The 17,626-nt window shown below is 39.3% G+C and overlaps 1 protein-coding gene across 3 annotated transcripts in view; it reads left to right on the top strand.

The window, feature by feature from the left end:
• The first annotated feature begins 3,100 nt into the window (after positions 1 to 3,100).
• LOC124001222 (beta/gamma crystallin domain-containing protein 1-like) overlaps positions 3,101 to 17,626 on the top strand; it is a 63,196-nt gene continuing 48,670 nt past the window's right edge. For all 3 annotated transcript variants that reach the window (XR_006832753.1, XR_006832754.1, XM_046307851.1), the window contains exon 1: positions 3,101 to 3,643. Coding sequence is in view for 1 of the 3 variants with exons in the window: in XM_046307851.1 (XP_046163807.1) it covers positions 3,297 to 3,643 (347 nt within the window). In the remaining 2 variants the exon portion in view is untranslated. The remainder of the gene's footprint in view (positions 3,644 to 17,626) is intronic.

Raw genomic sequence — 17,626 nt, 5'->3', positions numbered from 1 at the left:
TTATCTGATCAATGCTTATCTCATCTCTCCTCTTTTGGTCTTGTCTCCTGCACATCTAAATCCCACCTGTGTTCAAAGACACAGAAAGGCTTTCATGTCACACACCCTCTGAAATGAAACAGTACACCGTATGGCATCCCTGGGACATTCCCAGCTTCATATTCAAATCTAACTTTTACAGTTTGAGCACACAACAAGCACTGGTCATGTTTATAATTAGATGAATTGACATTCATGCGAACATGGACCCTAGCCCAACACCCTAGGAACAGCATCTGAAAGGATATGATGGGAATAAGCACTATGGCAATAGCATTACTTATACTTCCATGTGACTGAATTACTGTAATGTATTTGAAACTTGGACTTCCCCAATATGGCCAGCAGGGAGGGCCAACATGTCTAAAATGTATGTATGCTTTTACAACTATTGAGACAAGTTTTGCCCAGTGATTAGGCTTTTACAGCACACAATTCCCACTTGACACAGTTTGGATATAATTTTTTTTATTTTTATATCGTATAGTATCGTATGTCTTACTCGGTCATACAATAGATTAAGAATTGAATGCCAGGCCTCCTGATTGGTGCAGTTGTCTAAGGCACTGGATTGCAGTGCTAGCTGTGCCACTAGAGATCCTGGTTTGAGTCCGGCCTCGAAATTGAATTCGATAACTTTTCATACATCGTGGAGGATGTATAGTATTGCACATCTTTATCTGAGACCAGGTTGCTTGCACTAACAACCAAAGATAATTATGGGGAGAATTTACTTTGGTGATTAGGGGAACTAATGGCAAAGGTTAGGAGAACTAAAACGACAAAGGTCAGGTGAATTTAAGTAGCAGGTTAGGTGAATTGAGTTCAATTTAGAATAAGTGTTAGAGGAAGGGTTAGCTAAAATGCAACGGTTAGGAGAATTTACGTTGCAGGTTAAGTGAATTGGGTTAATTAAGTGATAATGCCCAAGAAGCTGGTGTTTGGAGGATATTGGCACGGGTGCTGTTGGGCCAACCGTGCCAATATATCCTCCAAACATTGGCTTTGTGGGAATTATCACTTTTATACAACGGGTTACCAACATATTCAAATAATGACTGACCTATTTTCAATCAAATCTTATTCAGGATCAGTGTCCCTTCCATGCGACGGTTGAGCTAACGTAGGCTAATGCAATTAGAATTAGGTTGTAAGTAACAAGAACATTTCCCAGGACTTAGACATATCTGATATTGGCAGAAATCTTAAATTCTTGTTAATCGAACTGCACGGTCCAATTTACAGTAGCTATTACAGTGAAAGAACATCATGCTATTGTTTGAGGAGAGTGCACAATTTTGAACATGAAAGTATTTAATAAACAAATTAGGCACATTTGGGCAGTCTTGGTTAAAAAAATGATCCGAAATGCAATGGTTCATTGGATCAGTCTAAAACGTTGCACATACACCGCTGCCAAATAGTGGCCAAAATCTAAATTGCACCTTGGCTGGAATAATACATTATGACCTTTCTCTTGCATTTCAAAGATGATGGTACAAAAAACAAAAAAAAACAGTTGTTTTTTTTCTTTGTATTATCTTTTACCAGATCTAATGTGTTATATTCTCCTACATTCCTTTCACATTTCCACAAACTTCAAAGTTTTTCCTTTCAAATGGTACCAATAATATGCATATCCTTGCTTCAGTGCCTGAGCTACAGCAGTTAGATTTGGGTATGTCATATTAGCCAAAACATTTTTTTTTAAAGGGGCAGATCCTTAAAGTACTATTTCATCTTTCCACAAAATATAGTTCTGACACAAATCTAGGGTTGCTACCCAAGCCGGCTGGTTGTTCGTTCTATCATTCAGTTGCCGGAGACGCAACCCAGTCGTTATGTCTTTTGTTCTGTCTTTTGTTCTGTATCTATGGACGTGACCCAGTCGTTGGTTCTAAATGTTCTATTACCATACTGGCTGGTAGCGTTCTTATCCCTTGCTAGCCAACTACGGCTAATTTACAGTCACGTCAAACAGTGCAGCCAGAATAGCATTATAGTAGCTGCATTTGCATTTGTTTAAGCTGTTTTCTAGTGGCATTTATTTGGATACATTCATAAGAATGAGCTAATGATGCGCGATTTCAACTGGCATAGTAAAAACGCACTCTCGTCAGGTCACTGATGTTCAGAGCTAGCCAAAAACCGCTAACATTAATAAACGTTTTACCCTGTTTTCGATTGACATTTATTTGTATAGGTCCATAAAAATTACGCTGATTCATGATTTCAACTGGCTGAGAAAAGCTGCCTCCCTGCCTTTCTGTCTCATCCCAACCCCTACACTTTCATTACTATGGGACATGAGATCGAATTTCAATGTTGAAACAATGTTCCAAATGTCAGAGACAGACCACAAGTTTTATGCAAATCTCCACTATTGAAAATCAATTGTTAGTCTAAAAGAAATGGGAGCTCATTTCTAGATGCTTTTTACAGTGGAGTTTAGAAATTGGCTGGCTGGGCTGATGAGACAGTGGATTGCGCAGTGAGATGGAACAGAGTGAATAGGCATTTCAATATCTTTACCCATTGGTAATTTGTTGAATAGACATCTGCTGGAATACGGTTTTAACCCATCAGCGTCCAAGATTAGAACCACCCGTTGTTTAAATGTATAAAAAGTGTTAGGGGAAGGGTTAGCTTAAATGCTACAGTTGTCCCGGATGCAACTCGTACATATAACCTTAAGATTGCTAAATGGCTGTGGATTACACCCGCCTGTCCAACCTCTACTTTTGTTTATGTTTCAAGTAATTTATCAGACTAATAATAGGTATCATACTCTTGGAGGTGCTCAGAAAGATGAAAAGTACATTTCGTATTGCTCTGAGGCCAGGCTGTGCAGAAAGGTGCATACAGCTCTGCATGAGCAATGTGTGATTTATGTCATATATCACTGTGACAGATATGAACACATTTTACCTGTAGCTGCAGGTGGCTCTGAAAATTAACCAAGACTACCTACTATATGTGCTTGAACTCCGTTAATACCCGGAAGACGACACTCTGCAGTGAGGGAGTTTAAACATTTAGGAGTTTCACGGGTAGGCGGGAAGAGGATCTTTATCGCTGCGCATTTGGAAACACGCGCTTGGGCACTTGGTATGCGCTTTTTCAATCGCTGTAGTCTACAAATAGTCTGCATGGATTGGTTCTATCAATTTTTTTGGTTTCACATTTCGATTGTTGTATAGTTTTTTTCCAAATAAGTCTCTTATCGACTTTTTTTTAAAGCAGCATTTCGGGCAACCATGAGTAGATCTGGAACATTAAAAATAAAGAATTTGTTTCATAAAACAAAGTCACTGGATAAAGAAAACAAGAACGGGGAAAAGCACACATTTAAAGATGCAACTTCATATGGAGATGGAGAGTTTGCGAGCCCAGGCCCGAGTTTACCGTCGAGTCCCGGACTTGTCAGTCCCGTCAGCCCCCTGGATGGGACGCTGCATAGGAGTCAAGCAAGTGAGGAGAAAAAGAAGAAGAAGCGGTTCTTGTCCTTGCAGCTCAAGAAGAAATGCTCAAAGGAGGAAGGGCGCATAGACGACCCACTGTCCTATAACGGTGCTGACGAGCTCCACAGCTTCAGCAGTAACATGTAAATGAAACCTTTACTTACCTTATCGAAATTGTGCTCACTGGGGTAGGTCTATTATCACCTTGATTTGTGCACCGGGATACACCATTTAGTGCCTTCAGAAATTTTTACAACTTATTCACCATTTTGTTGTACAGCCTGAATTCAAAAGGAATTTCATGGATTTATTTTTCTCATCCATTTACACACAATAACCCATAATGACAGTGAAAACCTGTTTGTAGAAATGTTTTCAAATGTATTGGAAGTGAAATACAGAAATATCTCATCTACGTCAGTATTCACACCCCTGAGTCAGTACTTTGTAGAAGCACCTTTGGCTGTGATTACAGCTGTGAGTGTCTAAGTGCTTTCCACACCTGAATTGTGCAACATTTGCCCATAATTTTTTTCCTAAATTCTTCAAGCTCTAAATTGGTTGTTGATCATTGCTAGAAAACCATTTTCAGGTCTTGCCATAGATTTTCAAGTAGATTTAAGTCAAACTGTAACTCGGCCAGTCAGGATTGTTCACTGTCTTCTTGGTAAGCAACCCCAGGGTAGATTTGGCCTTGTGATTTAAGTTATTGTCTTTCTGAAAGGTAAAGTCATCTCCCAGTGTCTGATGGAAAGCAAACTGAACCATGTTTTCCTCTAGGATTTTCGCCTGCGCTTATAGCTCCATTCCTTAAGTGTTTTTCAATCCGCCCCTTTTTTCAATTTTCACCTAAAAAGACATACCCAAATCTAACTGCCGGTAGCTCAGGCCTTGAAGCAAGGAAATGCATATTCTTGATACAATGGTAAAGGAAATACTTTGAAGTTTGTGGAAATGTGAAAGGAATGTATGAGAATATAACACATTAGATCTGGTAAAAGATAATACAAAGAAAAAAATAACAGTTGAAAAACAATAATTTGTACCATCATCTTTGAAATGCAAGAGAAAGGCCATAATGTGTAATTCCAGCCCAAGCGGAATTTAGATTATGGCCACTAGTTTTAGACTGATCCAATGAACCATTGCATTTCTGTTCAACCATTTGTATCAAGACTGCCCAAATGTGCCTAATTTATTTATGAATAACTTTTCAAGTTCAAAACTATGCACTCTCTTCGAACAATAGCATGGTATTATTTAATTGTAATAGCTACTGTAAATTGGACAGTGCAGTTACATTACCAATAATTTAAGCTTTCTGACAGTATCAGAAATTTATATGTCCTGGGAAATTTTATTGTTACTTACAACCTCATGCTAATCACATTAGCCTATGTTAGCTCAACCATCCCATGGACGGGACACAGATCCCATAGAGGTACATTTTTTATTGTGAAAAACTCCCCAGTTCTTAATGATTACAAGCATACCCATAACATTATGCAGCCACCACTATGCTTGAAAATATGGATTTTGGGGTAAATTTGGATTTTCCCCAAACATAACACTTTGTATTCAAAACAAAAAGTTAATTGCTTTCCTCTTTTTTTGGGGCAGTATTATTTTAGGTCCTTGTTGCAAACAGGATGTATGTTTTGGAATATGTTTTATTCTATACAGGGTTCCATCTTTTCACTCTGTCAATTAGGTTAGTATTGTGGAGTAACTACAATATTGTTGATTCATCCTGGTTTCTCCTATCACAGCCATTAATCTCTGTAACTGTTTTAAAATCACCATCGGCCTCATGGTGAAATCTCTGAGCGGTATCCTTCCTCTCCGGCAACTAAGTTAGGAAGGACACCTGTATCTTTGTAGTGACTGGCTGTATTGATACACCACCCAAAGAGTAATGAATAACTTCACCATGATCAAAGGGATATTCAATGTTTGCTTTTTGTATTTTTCACCCATCTACCAGTAGGTGCCCTTCTTTGCGAGGCATTGGAAAACCTCCATGGTCTTTGTGGTTGAATCTGTGTTTGAAATTCACAGCTCGGCTGAGGGATCTTACAGATTCAGTATGTGTGGGGTACCGAGATGAGGTAGTCATGTTAAACACTATTATTGCACATAGAGTGAGTCCATGCAACTTATTATGTGACTTGTGAAGCACATTTTTAGTCCTGAACTTATTTAGGCTTTCAATAACAAAGAGGTTGAATACTTATTGACTCAAGACGTTTCAGCTTCTCCTTTTTTATACATTTGTATGTAATCCATTGTAAATTCAGGCTTTAACACGGCAAAATGTTGAAAAAGTCAAGGGGTGTGAATAGTTTCTGAAGGCACTGTAGGTAGCCTAGATTTTGTGGTTAAAGGTAAGACACAAAATAGATAGGCCTAGCTATCCTAGTTTGCCCCCAATTGTTCATGCCATCCATTCATGTCTTACCGTGCAGCCTACCTGCGTTGATACCTGTCAGCACCTGCTTGGTATTCAAATGTACAGTTAACCAGCATTTAGGCTATGATATAGGCACCTAATCTCAGGGAGAGTTATACTTCTGACAACAAATGAATATATAGACTGATTTCAACAGTATGATTTACCTACCCTAAAAGCCCTCTATAATTAATTATTGGGGATTTTACTTTATTGAGCAATAAGTTATGCGCAATCAGAGATGTGGTTAAGAATAGCTTAGCTTTTAAATCACTATGGAGTTATCCCAGATCATCAACTGATGGCCTAATCCTTATCCCACTGTCTTGTCTTATATCTTAAGCAATATCAAAACTGGCTACACTGTAATGGAAAACTGTCATTTCTACAGTAATTTGGGGGATATCAACAGTAAAATACCCTGAAACATTTTACTGCAGCATACTGTAAATGATGGTGCATTGTGTGAAAATGTGGTGGGCAGGGAAAGAATTTCTCATTTTCAAATGGTACTGTTATTTCACCACTGAGGTAGAAAGAACTGGAGACTGCGTCCAAGATGTCTGACCGTTGTTTTCAACATAATCTACTCACGTTCGCATACACTGATTCATGGACTGTCTATATTTTACACAGCCCAACTTCACATGCACACTAGTATTTAGAGCGCACAGGAACCAGCGTGAGCAGCGACAATATCATCACGTCATCCAAAAACATGGCAGTCATTGGATGAATATAAAATGTTAATATCTTCAGCTGTGAGTGATGGAAAAGAAATCGGCCTGTGAAAATGCTGTACCAATTTAACTGGTACAGTATGTGGTTATAGTGCCCAATCAATTTGAAATACAGTATATAGGGGACAGATTGCATTTTGCCATGTCCTTTTGGTCTGTTTTGCCTTGTAGTCGCTGCCGGTTTGGAAGCCTTTGTTAAGGACTCTAGAAGTGCAAGTGATATAAAACACCATATATTCATTAATATGCTGTTATATGCAAACACTTTACCTAGCGGCCAAGCTGCTTGTGCCAATCCCTTGTAATTACAATAAAATACTGTGAAATACAAACCCCTTCCCTCAATTAATTTAATCTATCCATTCATTAATTCATCACGATTACGGTAGAATTGACTTTTTGACAGAATAGTCCTAATACAGTACATTTTACAGTATTGTACTGTGTGTCATTACACAGTACTTTTTTGATACCATATTTATATTACAGTAGGTGTACTGTAATATGAAATACATAATTTTACTTGACACTGAGCTGCCTGTAAATTACTGTCAATTTCACGACCACTCCTTTACCGTGTACTTTCTTTATCAAATAATGTGTGTGTGTGTGTGTGTGTGTGTGTGTGTGTGTGTGTGTGTGTGTGTGTGTGTGTGTGTGTGTGTGTGTGTGTGTGTGTGTGTGTGTGTGTGTGTGTGTGTGTGTGTGTGTGTGTGTGTGTGTGTGTGTGTGTGTGTGTGTGTGTGTTAGCAATGTAGTTGGGATCAGCTACTGGATTTCAACAGATATAGGCCTATCTGGTATGGCTGGGTAATATGTCATTTTCATTCCAAACAATGAGTCACAAGGAGTTGGCAAGATAGCACAAACAGATCTGGGACCAGGCTCGGTAATATGCACTTCTCCATCTGCACTCTGTACACTTATAAAGATAAACTGAGCTCCTCAAATATTTACATAGATTACAGTCCTGAATCCCGGGTAATCAAATCAAATTGTATTTGTCACATGCGCAGAATACAATAACAGGTCTAGACCTTACAGTGAAATGATTACTTACAAGCTCTTAACCAACAATGCCGTTTTAAGAAAAAATAAGTGTTCAGTTTATTTTGTAAATACATTATTAAGTAAACAATAAATAAATACTGTAACAAAACACCACCAGACCAGACATATGTTTCTCAAGTTAAACGAAATAATCCTCCTTATGGTCGTGTGTGTCCTACCGCACCAGAGGTGTATGTCGACTGAAATGTGTTTTGATGTATTCATTTAATTTGAAACGCAGAGCAGAGTGAATCTTCTTCCCTGTGGCAGTTTGTACAGGTAAACCAGTGAGGTGTCTTGTTCCTGCTTGTCTAGTTCGGACTTGCGCCGGTTTTGTTAACTGTTGAAGGCAGACAAGTTTGATCTGAAGTTTGGGTCATGACTGGCATCCATCCATCTGTGAGACAAAATGGGGAATTTACCAGCAAGCAGAAACAGCATATCAATGGGAAAAGCAAGAGAAGTAACAGCAAGGTGTGATAGGGGTGAAAGAGGTGAAAATAAAAATGGAAAGCAAATTATGTTAAACTGTATTTTATAGTTTTTTGTTCTTAAATGTTTGGTTGATTTAAATGTGCAGTCTGTAATTTTAAACAGCCTAACCCTGTCACTGTTTGGAAAGCTGAGGAATGAGGTTGAGGAAATGTTTCTCGGTAGTTTAAATGTATTTTGAAGCTACACATGACATACGGCATAAACAGTCATGACAGCTGCTAATTGTGCATGGCGGTTATCTCATGACCATGACAGTGTTATGTTGTCCTTACGGTGGAGGTAAAGTTAAGATAATACATTACTTTCAACAAGCTATAGACTCTTCTCATGGCTATGCAAGTGTATATGTTTCCCATTAACATATTCCATAACACATCCCCACTAGATGATAACCAACAACCACAACCTAACTGGGTTCCACTGTCAGACAAATACATTCTATTGTGTGATGTAGTGGTAAAAAAAGGAGTGTTGGTAAATTCTGTTATCAATTGCTTCCGATACTTTCAGTGCATTTTTCCACTGAAGGTGGGTAAACTGTCGCGCAAAATACAAAAGGTGGACAAACTGCATTTTACTTGCGTTTAGCCTCTACACCACTGATTGTACATGGTGGGACTCACAAAGTGCTATCCAGTGTAATTGACCTTGCAAATATGCATGCGTTCATTGCTTACATCCACAATGAAAGGCTCATTGTCCGTCCTCCCTCCCAAAAGCCTGGAAGGGTCCATAGCTTCAACCCCGCAGCACACACAGACACTTACACACACCAACTAATTAATGGACTGCTGAATGTACAGTTGAAGTCGGAAGTTTACATACACTCAGGTTGGAGTCACCAAAACTAGTTTTTCAACCACTCCACAAATGTCTTGTTAACAAACTATAGTTTTGGCAAGACGGTTAGGACATCTACTTTGTGCATAACACAAGTCATTTTTCTAACAATTGTTTACAGACAGATTATTTCACTTATAACTCACTATATCACAATTCCAGTGGGTCAGAAGTTTACATACACTAAGTTGACTGTGCCGTTAAACAGCTTGGGAAATTCCAGAAAATGATGTCATGGCTTTAGAAGCTTCTGATAGGCTAATTGACATAATTTGAGTTAATTAGAGGTGTACCTGTGGATGTATTTCAAAGCCTACCTTCAAACTCAGTGCCTCTTTGCTTGACATGGGAAAATCAAAAGAAATCAGCCAAGATTGTAGACCTCCACACGTCTGGTTCATCCTTGGGAGCAATTTCAAATGCCTGAAGGTACCACGTTCATCTGTACAAACAATAGTACGCAAGTATAAACACCATGGCACCACACAGCCGTCATACTGCTCAGGAAGGAGATGTGTTCTGTCTCCTAGAGATTAATATACTTTGGTGCAAAAAGTGCAAATCAATCCCAGAACATCAGCAAATGATCTTGTGAAGATGCCTGAGGAAGTACGAGTCCTATATCAACATAATTTGAAATGCCACTCAGCAAGGAAGAAGACACTACTCGAAAACTGCCATAAAAAAGCCAGACTACGGTTTGCAACGGCACATGGGGACAAAGATCATACTTTTTGGAGAAATGTCCTCTGGTCTGATGAAACAAAATTAGAACTGTTTGGCCATAATGACCATCTTTATGTTCGGAGGAAAAAGGGGGAGGCTTGCAAGCCGAAGAACACCATCCCAACCGTGATGCACTGGGGTGGCAGCATCATGTCGTAGGGGTGCTTTGCTGCAGGAGGGACTGGTGCACTTCACAAACTAAATGGCATCATGAGGTAGGAAAATTATGTGGATATATTGAAGCAACATCTCAAGACATCAGTCAGGAAGTTAAAGCTTGGTCACAAATGGGTCTTCCAAATGGACAATGACCCCAAACAATCTTCCAAAGTTGTGGCAAAATGGCTTAAGGACAACAAAGTCAAGGTATTGGAGTGGCCATCACAAAGCCCTGACCTCAATCCCATAGAACATTTGTGGGCAGAACTGAAAAAGCGTTTGCGAACAAGGAGGCCTACAAACCTGACTCAGTTACACCAGCTCTGTCAGGAGGAATGGGCCAAAATTCACCCAACTTATTGTGGGAAGCTTGATGAAGGTTATCTGAAACGTTTGACCCAAGTTATACAATTTAAAGGCAGTGCAACCAAATACTAATTGAGTGTATGTACACTTCTGACCCACTGGGAATGTGATGAAAGAAATAAAAGCTGAAATAAATCATTCTCTCTACTATTATTCTTAAATTTCACATTCTTAAAATAAAGTGGTGATCCTAACTGAACTTTTACTAGGATTAAATGTAAGGATTTGTGAAAAACTGAGTTTAAATGTCTTTGGCTAAGGTATATGTAAACTTCTGAAAAAACTGTCAGAGATGGGGCAAAATGAGTGGCTAATAAGTCTGGCTGAGCAACTGACTGGCTGATTTACTCTAAGTTAAGAAAATATGTGACTAAACTCAGCAAAAATAAGAAGAAACTGTATTATGAAGCCAAGATCAATTATACAACAAATGGTGTAAATTGATATTTTATAGGAAATTATGGGCAGAATGACAAATTGACCGATTACTTCACTTCTTGTTTTTATGAGAAATGTTAATGTGTTGGAAATGCAAAATTGTTACACACAGCACTGACACACACACTTACCCCATCAGACATGTCACCAGGGGTCTTTTCACAGTCCCAACATGTGACCTACTTGTTGTGTGTATGTACTGACATGTATGTGTAACTGATTTGATTTACCTTTATTTAACTAGGCAAGTCAGTTAAGAAAAATTTCTTATTTTCAATGACAGCCTAGGAACAGTGGGTTAACTGCCTGTTCAGGGGCAGAAAGACAGACCTTGTCAGCTCGGGGGTTTGAACTTGAAACCTTCCGGTTACTAGTTCAACGCTCTAACCACTAGGCTACCCTGCCACCCCATAGATGCACACACACCAACACTACATGTTAATGTTCTTAAATGTCAATTGTAAAGTTTTTTGTCTGTAATGTCTTTTTAGTTACATGTCGGACCCCAGTAAGACGAGCTGTCACCATTGGCTTCAGCTAATGGGAATCCTAATAAATCAAATTCAATCAAATTAATTCAGAGACAATGTTGTTATGGTTGTGGGTGAGAAAAGACATGTCACATACCATTTGCACTGTGCCATAAGGTTATTTTGTACTGTAGATGCCTTTGGTAAACTTCAGATTCTTGCTTGATCATCCATCTCCATTTCAACATTTCTAACCTAGTAACCCATGGCTTTTAGAATCTTCTAGCATTTTTCAGCTTCCCTTTCTAATATCTGCTGCCCTGCTGACCCATATTGGAATTATAAGACCAACCATACCTGAAACAGAGTTCCTTTGGAATTATAAGACCAACCATACCTGAAACAGAGTTCCTTTGGAATTATAAGACCAACCATACCTGAAACAGAGTTCCTTTGGAATTATAAGACCAACCATACCTGAAACAGAGTTCCTTTGGAATTATAAGACCAACCATACCTGAAACGGAGTTCCTTTGGAATTATAAGACCAACCATACCTGAAACAGAGTTCCTTTGGAATTATAAGACCAACCATACCTGAAACAGAGTTCCTTTGGAATTATAAGACCAACCATACCTGAAACAGAGTTCCTTTGGAATTATAAGACCAACCATACCTGAAACAGAGTTCCTTTGGAATTATAAGACCAACCATACCTGAAACAGAGTTCCTTTGGAATTATAAGACCAACCATACCTGAAACAGAGTTCCTTTGGAATTATAAGACCAACCATACCTGAAACGGAGTTCCTTTGGAATTATAAGACCAACCATACCTGAAACGGAGTTCCTTTGGAATTATAAGACCAACCATACCTGAAACAGAGTTCCTTTGGAATTATAAGACCAACCATACCTGAAACAGAGTTCCTTTGGAATTATAAGACCAACCATACCTGAAACAGAGTTCCTTTGGAATTATAAGACCAACCATACCTGAAACGGAGTTCCTTTTTTGTTTGGCCTTACTAATTTTCCTTCATTCGAAGTAATAGTAGGAAGTGATGTTTGGGTTTTAGATAGAACCCACATTTTCAGTTTGCACAGTTTGACCAAACATTCACAACCTTACAGCTTGAATAACTGTATTTTTATTTTACTTCTATGCGTATCATACTGCACTGTACTGTAGTGTATAGAATCGATAGATCAATTTAGGCCTACAGATTTTTTTGTGACAGAAAGGGTTCATTTTGATTGACATGTGTTTGCTCTCTTTCTGTGTGCTAAAGTATATGAATTGAGAAATGGCCTTTTTAAGCAATAAGGCCTGGGTTTGTGGTATATAGACAATATACCATAGCTAAGGGCTGTTCTTAGGCATGAGGCAGCACTGAGTACTGCATACAGCCCTGAGCCATGGTATATTGGCCATATACCACAAACCCATGAGGTGCCTTATTGCTATTATAAACAAGTTACTAATGTAATTAGAACAGTACACAAGTAGTGTTGCGTCATACCAATGGTACCGTATATTGTCTCATATACCACAGCTTTCAGCCAATCAGAATTCAGGGCTCAAACTACCCTGTTTATAATAAGTAATAAGGCATGACAGCCGATGGTATATTGTGGATTACACACAGTTAATGGGTGTTCTTAGGCCTGGTGCAATGTAGTGTAGGCCTATGAGTACTGTATGTATACTTGTGTTCATCCGTGTATATGCACTTTGTGGTTTTATTGTACATTTTACACTATGTAGTCAGTTAATGTTTTGGACAGGAGTAACATAAGAGCAGAGCATGAATGAGAATATTTTTGTTTTATTTCTCTCCTGTAGTCCTACTCCCCCAACACGCATGTTTCGCCACGATAATGAATCAGAACTTTACAGACAAGTCTCTAGCAGTATGGCTGAGTGGACTCGTGTTTATATTCTTACTAGCCTATGTACTGACAGTTCTCCAGTATGATGTGTCAGAGCCACGTTGTGGTGTGTGCCTGGGAGGAGGATGTGGACCAGGTAGGTTGGAGGATCAAGTGAAGCAATTTCTAACACACCACATATCCTATGATTCATTTACTGCATGATTCATATCCTATGATTCATTATACATTTGAATGATTGGATGTTATTGTCTATAGGTTTTGTGGGAATGTGGCAGTTCAGGTACAGATTGTGTACATACAAACAGAAGCTGACACATATAGTATCTGTAATAACCAGTTCTTTGCACGTCTGTTGATGGAGTTTGCCAGGGGAACAATAAACAGAAGCAGCCTGACTGCCAACTGCTGCAGATCAGAGTCAGTCTGTCAGTGGTCTCTCTCCAGCTCCCTGCTTTGACTTTGATCCCAGTTGACCAAGGGAGAGTGTTTGTATGAAACTTCCTGTAGAGCGAAAGGAAAGCTGCCACAATGTTTGACTGATAATATTGTGGTGAGACGCAGCATGCAGACACAGTGGCGAAGTTCATCATCTGACATGGTGTTTCAGACATATCAATAACCTGTGTTGATTGATCACCATTGCAAGACATTCTAGATGGTTCTACTGTAGTTCCAATCACATGATTCATATCCCCCAGGCTTGAACGGCTTTTCTTTATCAGAGAAATCTGCAGTAAATCTCCTCTGATGTGACAAAATTTATTCACATACCTGCCCCTTGTTCCCTAGATCAGCAGAGTCACTCCAGAGGAATGCACTTAGCCAGCAAAGCTTTGACAAATAGTGCCTACTTTAGGACCATCAGATAAGACATTGATTCTCCATTCCGTCTATGTCAGCTCATTGATCCCTGTTTCGTTACATCAATTCTATATATACAGTGCCTTGCGAAAGTATTCGGCCCCCTTGAACTTTGTGACCTTTTGCCACATTTCAGGCTTCAAACATAAAGATATAAAACTGTATTTTTTTGTGAAGAATCAACAACAAGTGGGACACAATCATGAAGTGGAACGACATTTATTGGATATTTCAAACCTTTTTAACAAATCAAAAACTGAAAAATTGGGCGTGCAAAATTATTCAGCCCCTTTACTTTCAGTGCAGCAAACTCTCTCCAGAAGTTCAGTGAGGATCTCTGAATGATCCAATGTTGACCTAAATTACTAATGATGATAAATAAATTATTTATTATTATTATATTAAATCCAATCCACCTGTGTGTAATCAAGTCTCCGTATAAATGCACCTGCACTGTGATAGTCTCAGAGGTCCGTTAAAAGCGCAGAGAGCATCATGAAGAACAAGGAACACACCAGGCAGGTCCGAGATACTGTTGTGAAGAAGTTTAAAGCCGGATTTGGATATAAAAAGATTTTAGGGGGTTGGAGGGGTTGGAGTGAGTGATTGGTGGGAGGAGTGAGACAGAGGGCAGAGTGAGGTGGGGTGGGAATAAGGGGGTGGGACAGTGGAGGATGCAGAGCGATATGCTTGGAATTTAACCGCCATGGCTGACTGGTTCTGGAGTCTATAGGACTAAGAACTTTAAGCATCTTGTCTTCAGTGAAATGGAATGTGTATGGTATGAACCTGGAACCAAGGTTGAGAGATCTTGTAGAATTTTCTCTCCTGAATGAAATGTGTTGTTTAACTAGTCCTTTATTAGGTCATTTAAAAACAAAATGCATGCATTAAGAAAACTTGGAAATACTTAGCTTAACAGCCATTTACCCATTGAGCGAGGTGTTTAGCAAGGTGTCAGTAACCATGTAACTACTATGTCTGAGTGACACTAGTGTTGATCCCTGCTCAATTGGTCTTTATTATTTTCTCTCCCCACTTTTTCCAGATGTCTGTCTACATCCACAGGTTAAATTAATAATAATAACAATATTTAATAATAACACTATTTAATTTATAAAGTGCATTTCAAACACTAAATAGAAAACAAAACAAATTCATCAACACTACATCAGAAAGCAGAAAAAAAGATCACAATACATACAAAACCATGACCTACTAATATAGACTTTAAGCAGATTAAGCAATCAAACGTTAATTAATGAATGTTCATTAACATGGTGATAGAGTGATGCATTAGGCATCAACGCATAATTACTGACACAATCAAAGGACGGACAGGGCTGGACGTAGCCTAGAGCTTTGTACTGACACCAATGGGCATTGAGTAGGTGGTGCTGTTGTGTCTCTTTAAGGCCAACTCTTGTATTTTGAGACAATACAGGTTTTGCTGTTCAATGGTCATTTTGATTCTTGAGCTTAGTACAAGTGTCTTACCCTACCATAGCCTGAAGTAAAAGGTTGTATTACATATTTTTTAAATATCATTTAGGTCTTTGTAAACAGGGTTGGGCCATATCCAGATTTCCATACCTTCATACTGGTATTACCAGCAGTGCACACAAGGGCCGCTATTTCTATTCAAAAGTTATTTAAAAAAAATGTATGCCAACAAAGTACTAGTGATTACCCATAGCAGACACTAGCTAAATGCTCACAAGCTCAAGAGAGGACAGACAAACCTGGCTCATAAAGTTATGCAACTATCTCAAAAGGCTACTCACACTTGATCCAGGAGAGGATTGATTGTCTCTTCTGTAACCAAGAAGCTTGATCTTGCAAGCTGACCACCTCCCGACTCCGACTGTTTGGTCACCTGGCCAGATCAAACCCACCTCTGGAGCCTGCCCTTGTCCTCAAGGAGCCATCCCCCAACAGGCCACACCCAAGATAAAGAACGAGAGTCTGGTTTGGTCACCAGTTGGAGGTTGTCCTACACAACCTGGGACTCAACACCACATCAGCCTGGGAACTTGCCTAGAATAGGATGGCGTGGCGTTCACTGTGCTCCAAGGAGCGAGCGAAGATAAGTGAGTGAGTATTTAAAATCATGCCGTCTGTATTTCAAAATACCCCTGTATACGGTATATATGGGCTGTCTGTCAGAGGAGGAGGACTATGACTGGTATGATCATTAAAGAAGGTCTTCTGAGGCTGAAGAGCCCCAGCCCCACATGGATGCATCGTTTCCATTGTGAAGCATCACTGTTTAATGGACTGATTTGTTTACAGTCAATGTCGCGAGGTGGCTAGCTTGAAAGACCAAGCCTCTTGGTTACAGCACAGACAATCAATCAGGCAAGAGAATGTGGCCGGTTTGGTCTGAGTCTAGATAGATATGCAATTTTACAACTGATACAGATTCAGTTGTAGTTAGTTAAAAGGCCAGATTAGCTGGTGGCATGTGACAATAATCTGACCTAGGAACAGAGGACTTGAAATGAAAGGAGTAGCATTGTTTTTACATCCAAAGCCAATGAAAAGCATTCTGGGTGAGGGCATTATAGGTGTGTGTGTGTGTGTGTGTGTGTGTGTGTGTGTGTGTGTGTGTGTGTGTGTGTGTGTGTGTGTGTGTGTGTGTGTGTGTGTGTGTGTGTGTGTGTGTGTGTGTGTGTGTGTGTGTGTGTGTGTGTGTGTGTGTGTGTGTGTGTGTGTGTGTGTGTGTGTGTGTGTGTGTGTCCTGTGTGTGTGTGTGTGCATACACCTGGATTAGTTTGTTTTAATGGACTGATTTGTTTACCCAATGTCTCGAGCTGTAAGACAGGGGACTCTGTGCCACAACATAGGGCGGAGGTTTGAGTCTATATAAATTGTAGTTTGACTAAACAAACTACATTAACCATGTTTCCATCCAACCTTTTTATGCTTGTAAAGTGCATGTTGGATAAAAAATGTCATGACAGGCCTGAAAGAAAGAGCAAATTTGTCACTAAACTTTCCAAATGTCTACCAAACTAGTAAATTTGCTAGACAACGTGGGAATGTGTGGTTAAAATGTATTATGCGAGAAATGGCAGTGGAAATACCTTTATGTGTAAATATTGATATAATAACCATGGTATTGAAGTAAACTTGGAGTCATGCAATGACATGTTGTCACGACTCTGGAAAGTAAACGGTTTATTAGACGATGAAATACATACTAAATGTCTTATTCTGGTGACATGATGATCGATGCTTGGCTGCCGTTTGACAAATTTCATCATGTAGGCTAATACCCGCACTCTATCTGCGAGATGTTGGCTAGAGTGCACGTGCCAATGTCAGATTGGGCACATTCGCTATATAAAGCAAAATGTTTTGTGACATTTCTAGTAGAGTTAACCTATTTAACTCGTTTATTTATTTTTCGGTACAGTCATCAATTGGTCGCCAATTGGATGGAAACCAAGCTACTCTTGTGAATTTGTTTGTTTTGACACCTGCTGCATTACCTTCAGACTGTTGGTAATGCAGTTCTTATCAATCTGCAAATCTCTACAGCTCAAAATGTCATGTCATGGACAGTATCAGGATGAGAGAGAGAGAGAGAGAGAGAGAGAGAGAGAGAGAGAGAGAGAGAGAGAGAGAGAGAG

The sequence above is a fragment of the Oncorhynchus gorbuscha genome, linkage group LG17, assembly GCF_021184085.1.
Source record: "Oncorhynchus gorbuscha isolate QuinsamMale2020 ecotype Even-year linkage group LG17, OgorEven_v1.0, whole genome shotgun sequence".
NCBI lineage: Eukaryota > Metazoa > Chordata > Actinopteri > Salmoniformes > Salmonidae > Oncorhynchus > Oncorhynchus gorbuscha.
Note: the sequence above shows the minus strand (reverse complement) of the source record. Positions and strands in the feature narration are given on the sequence as shown.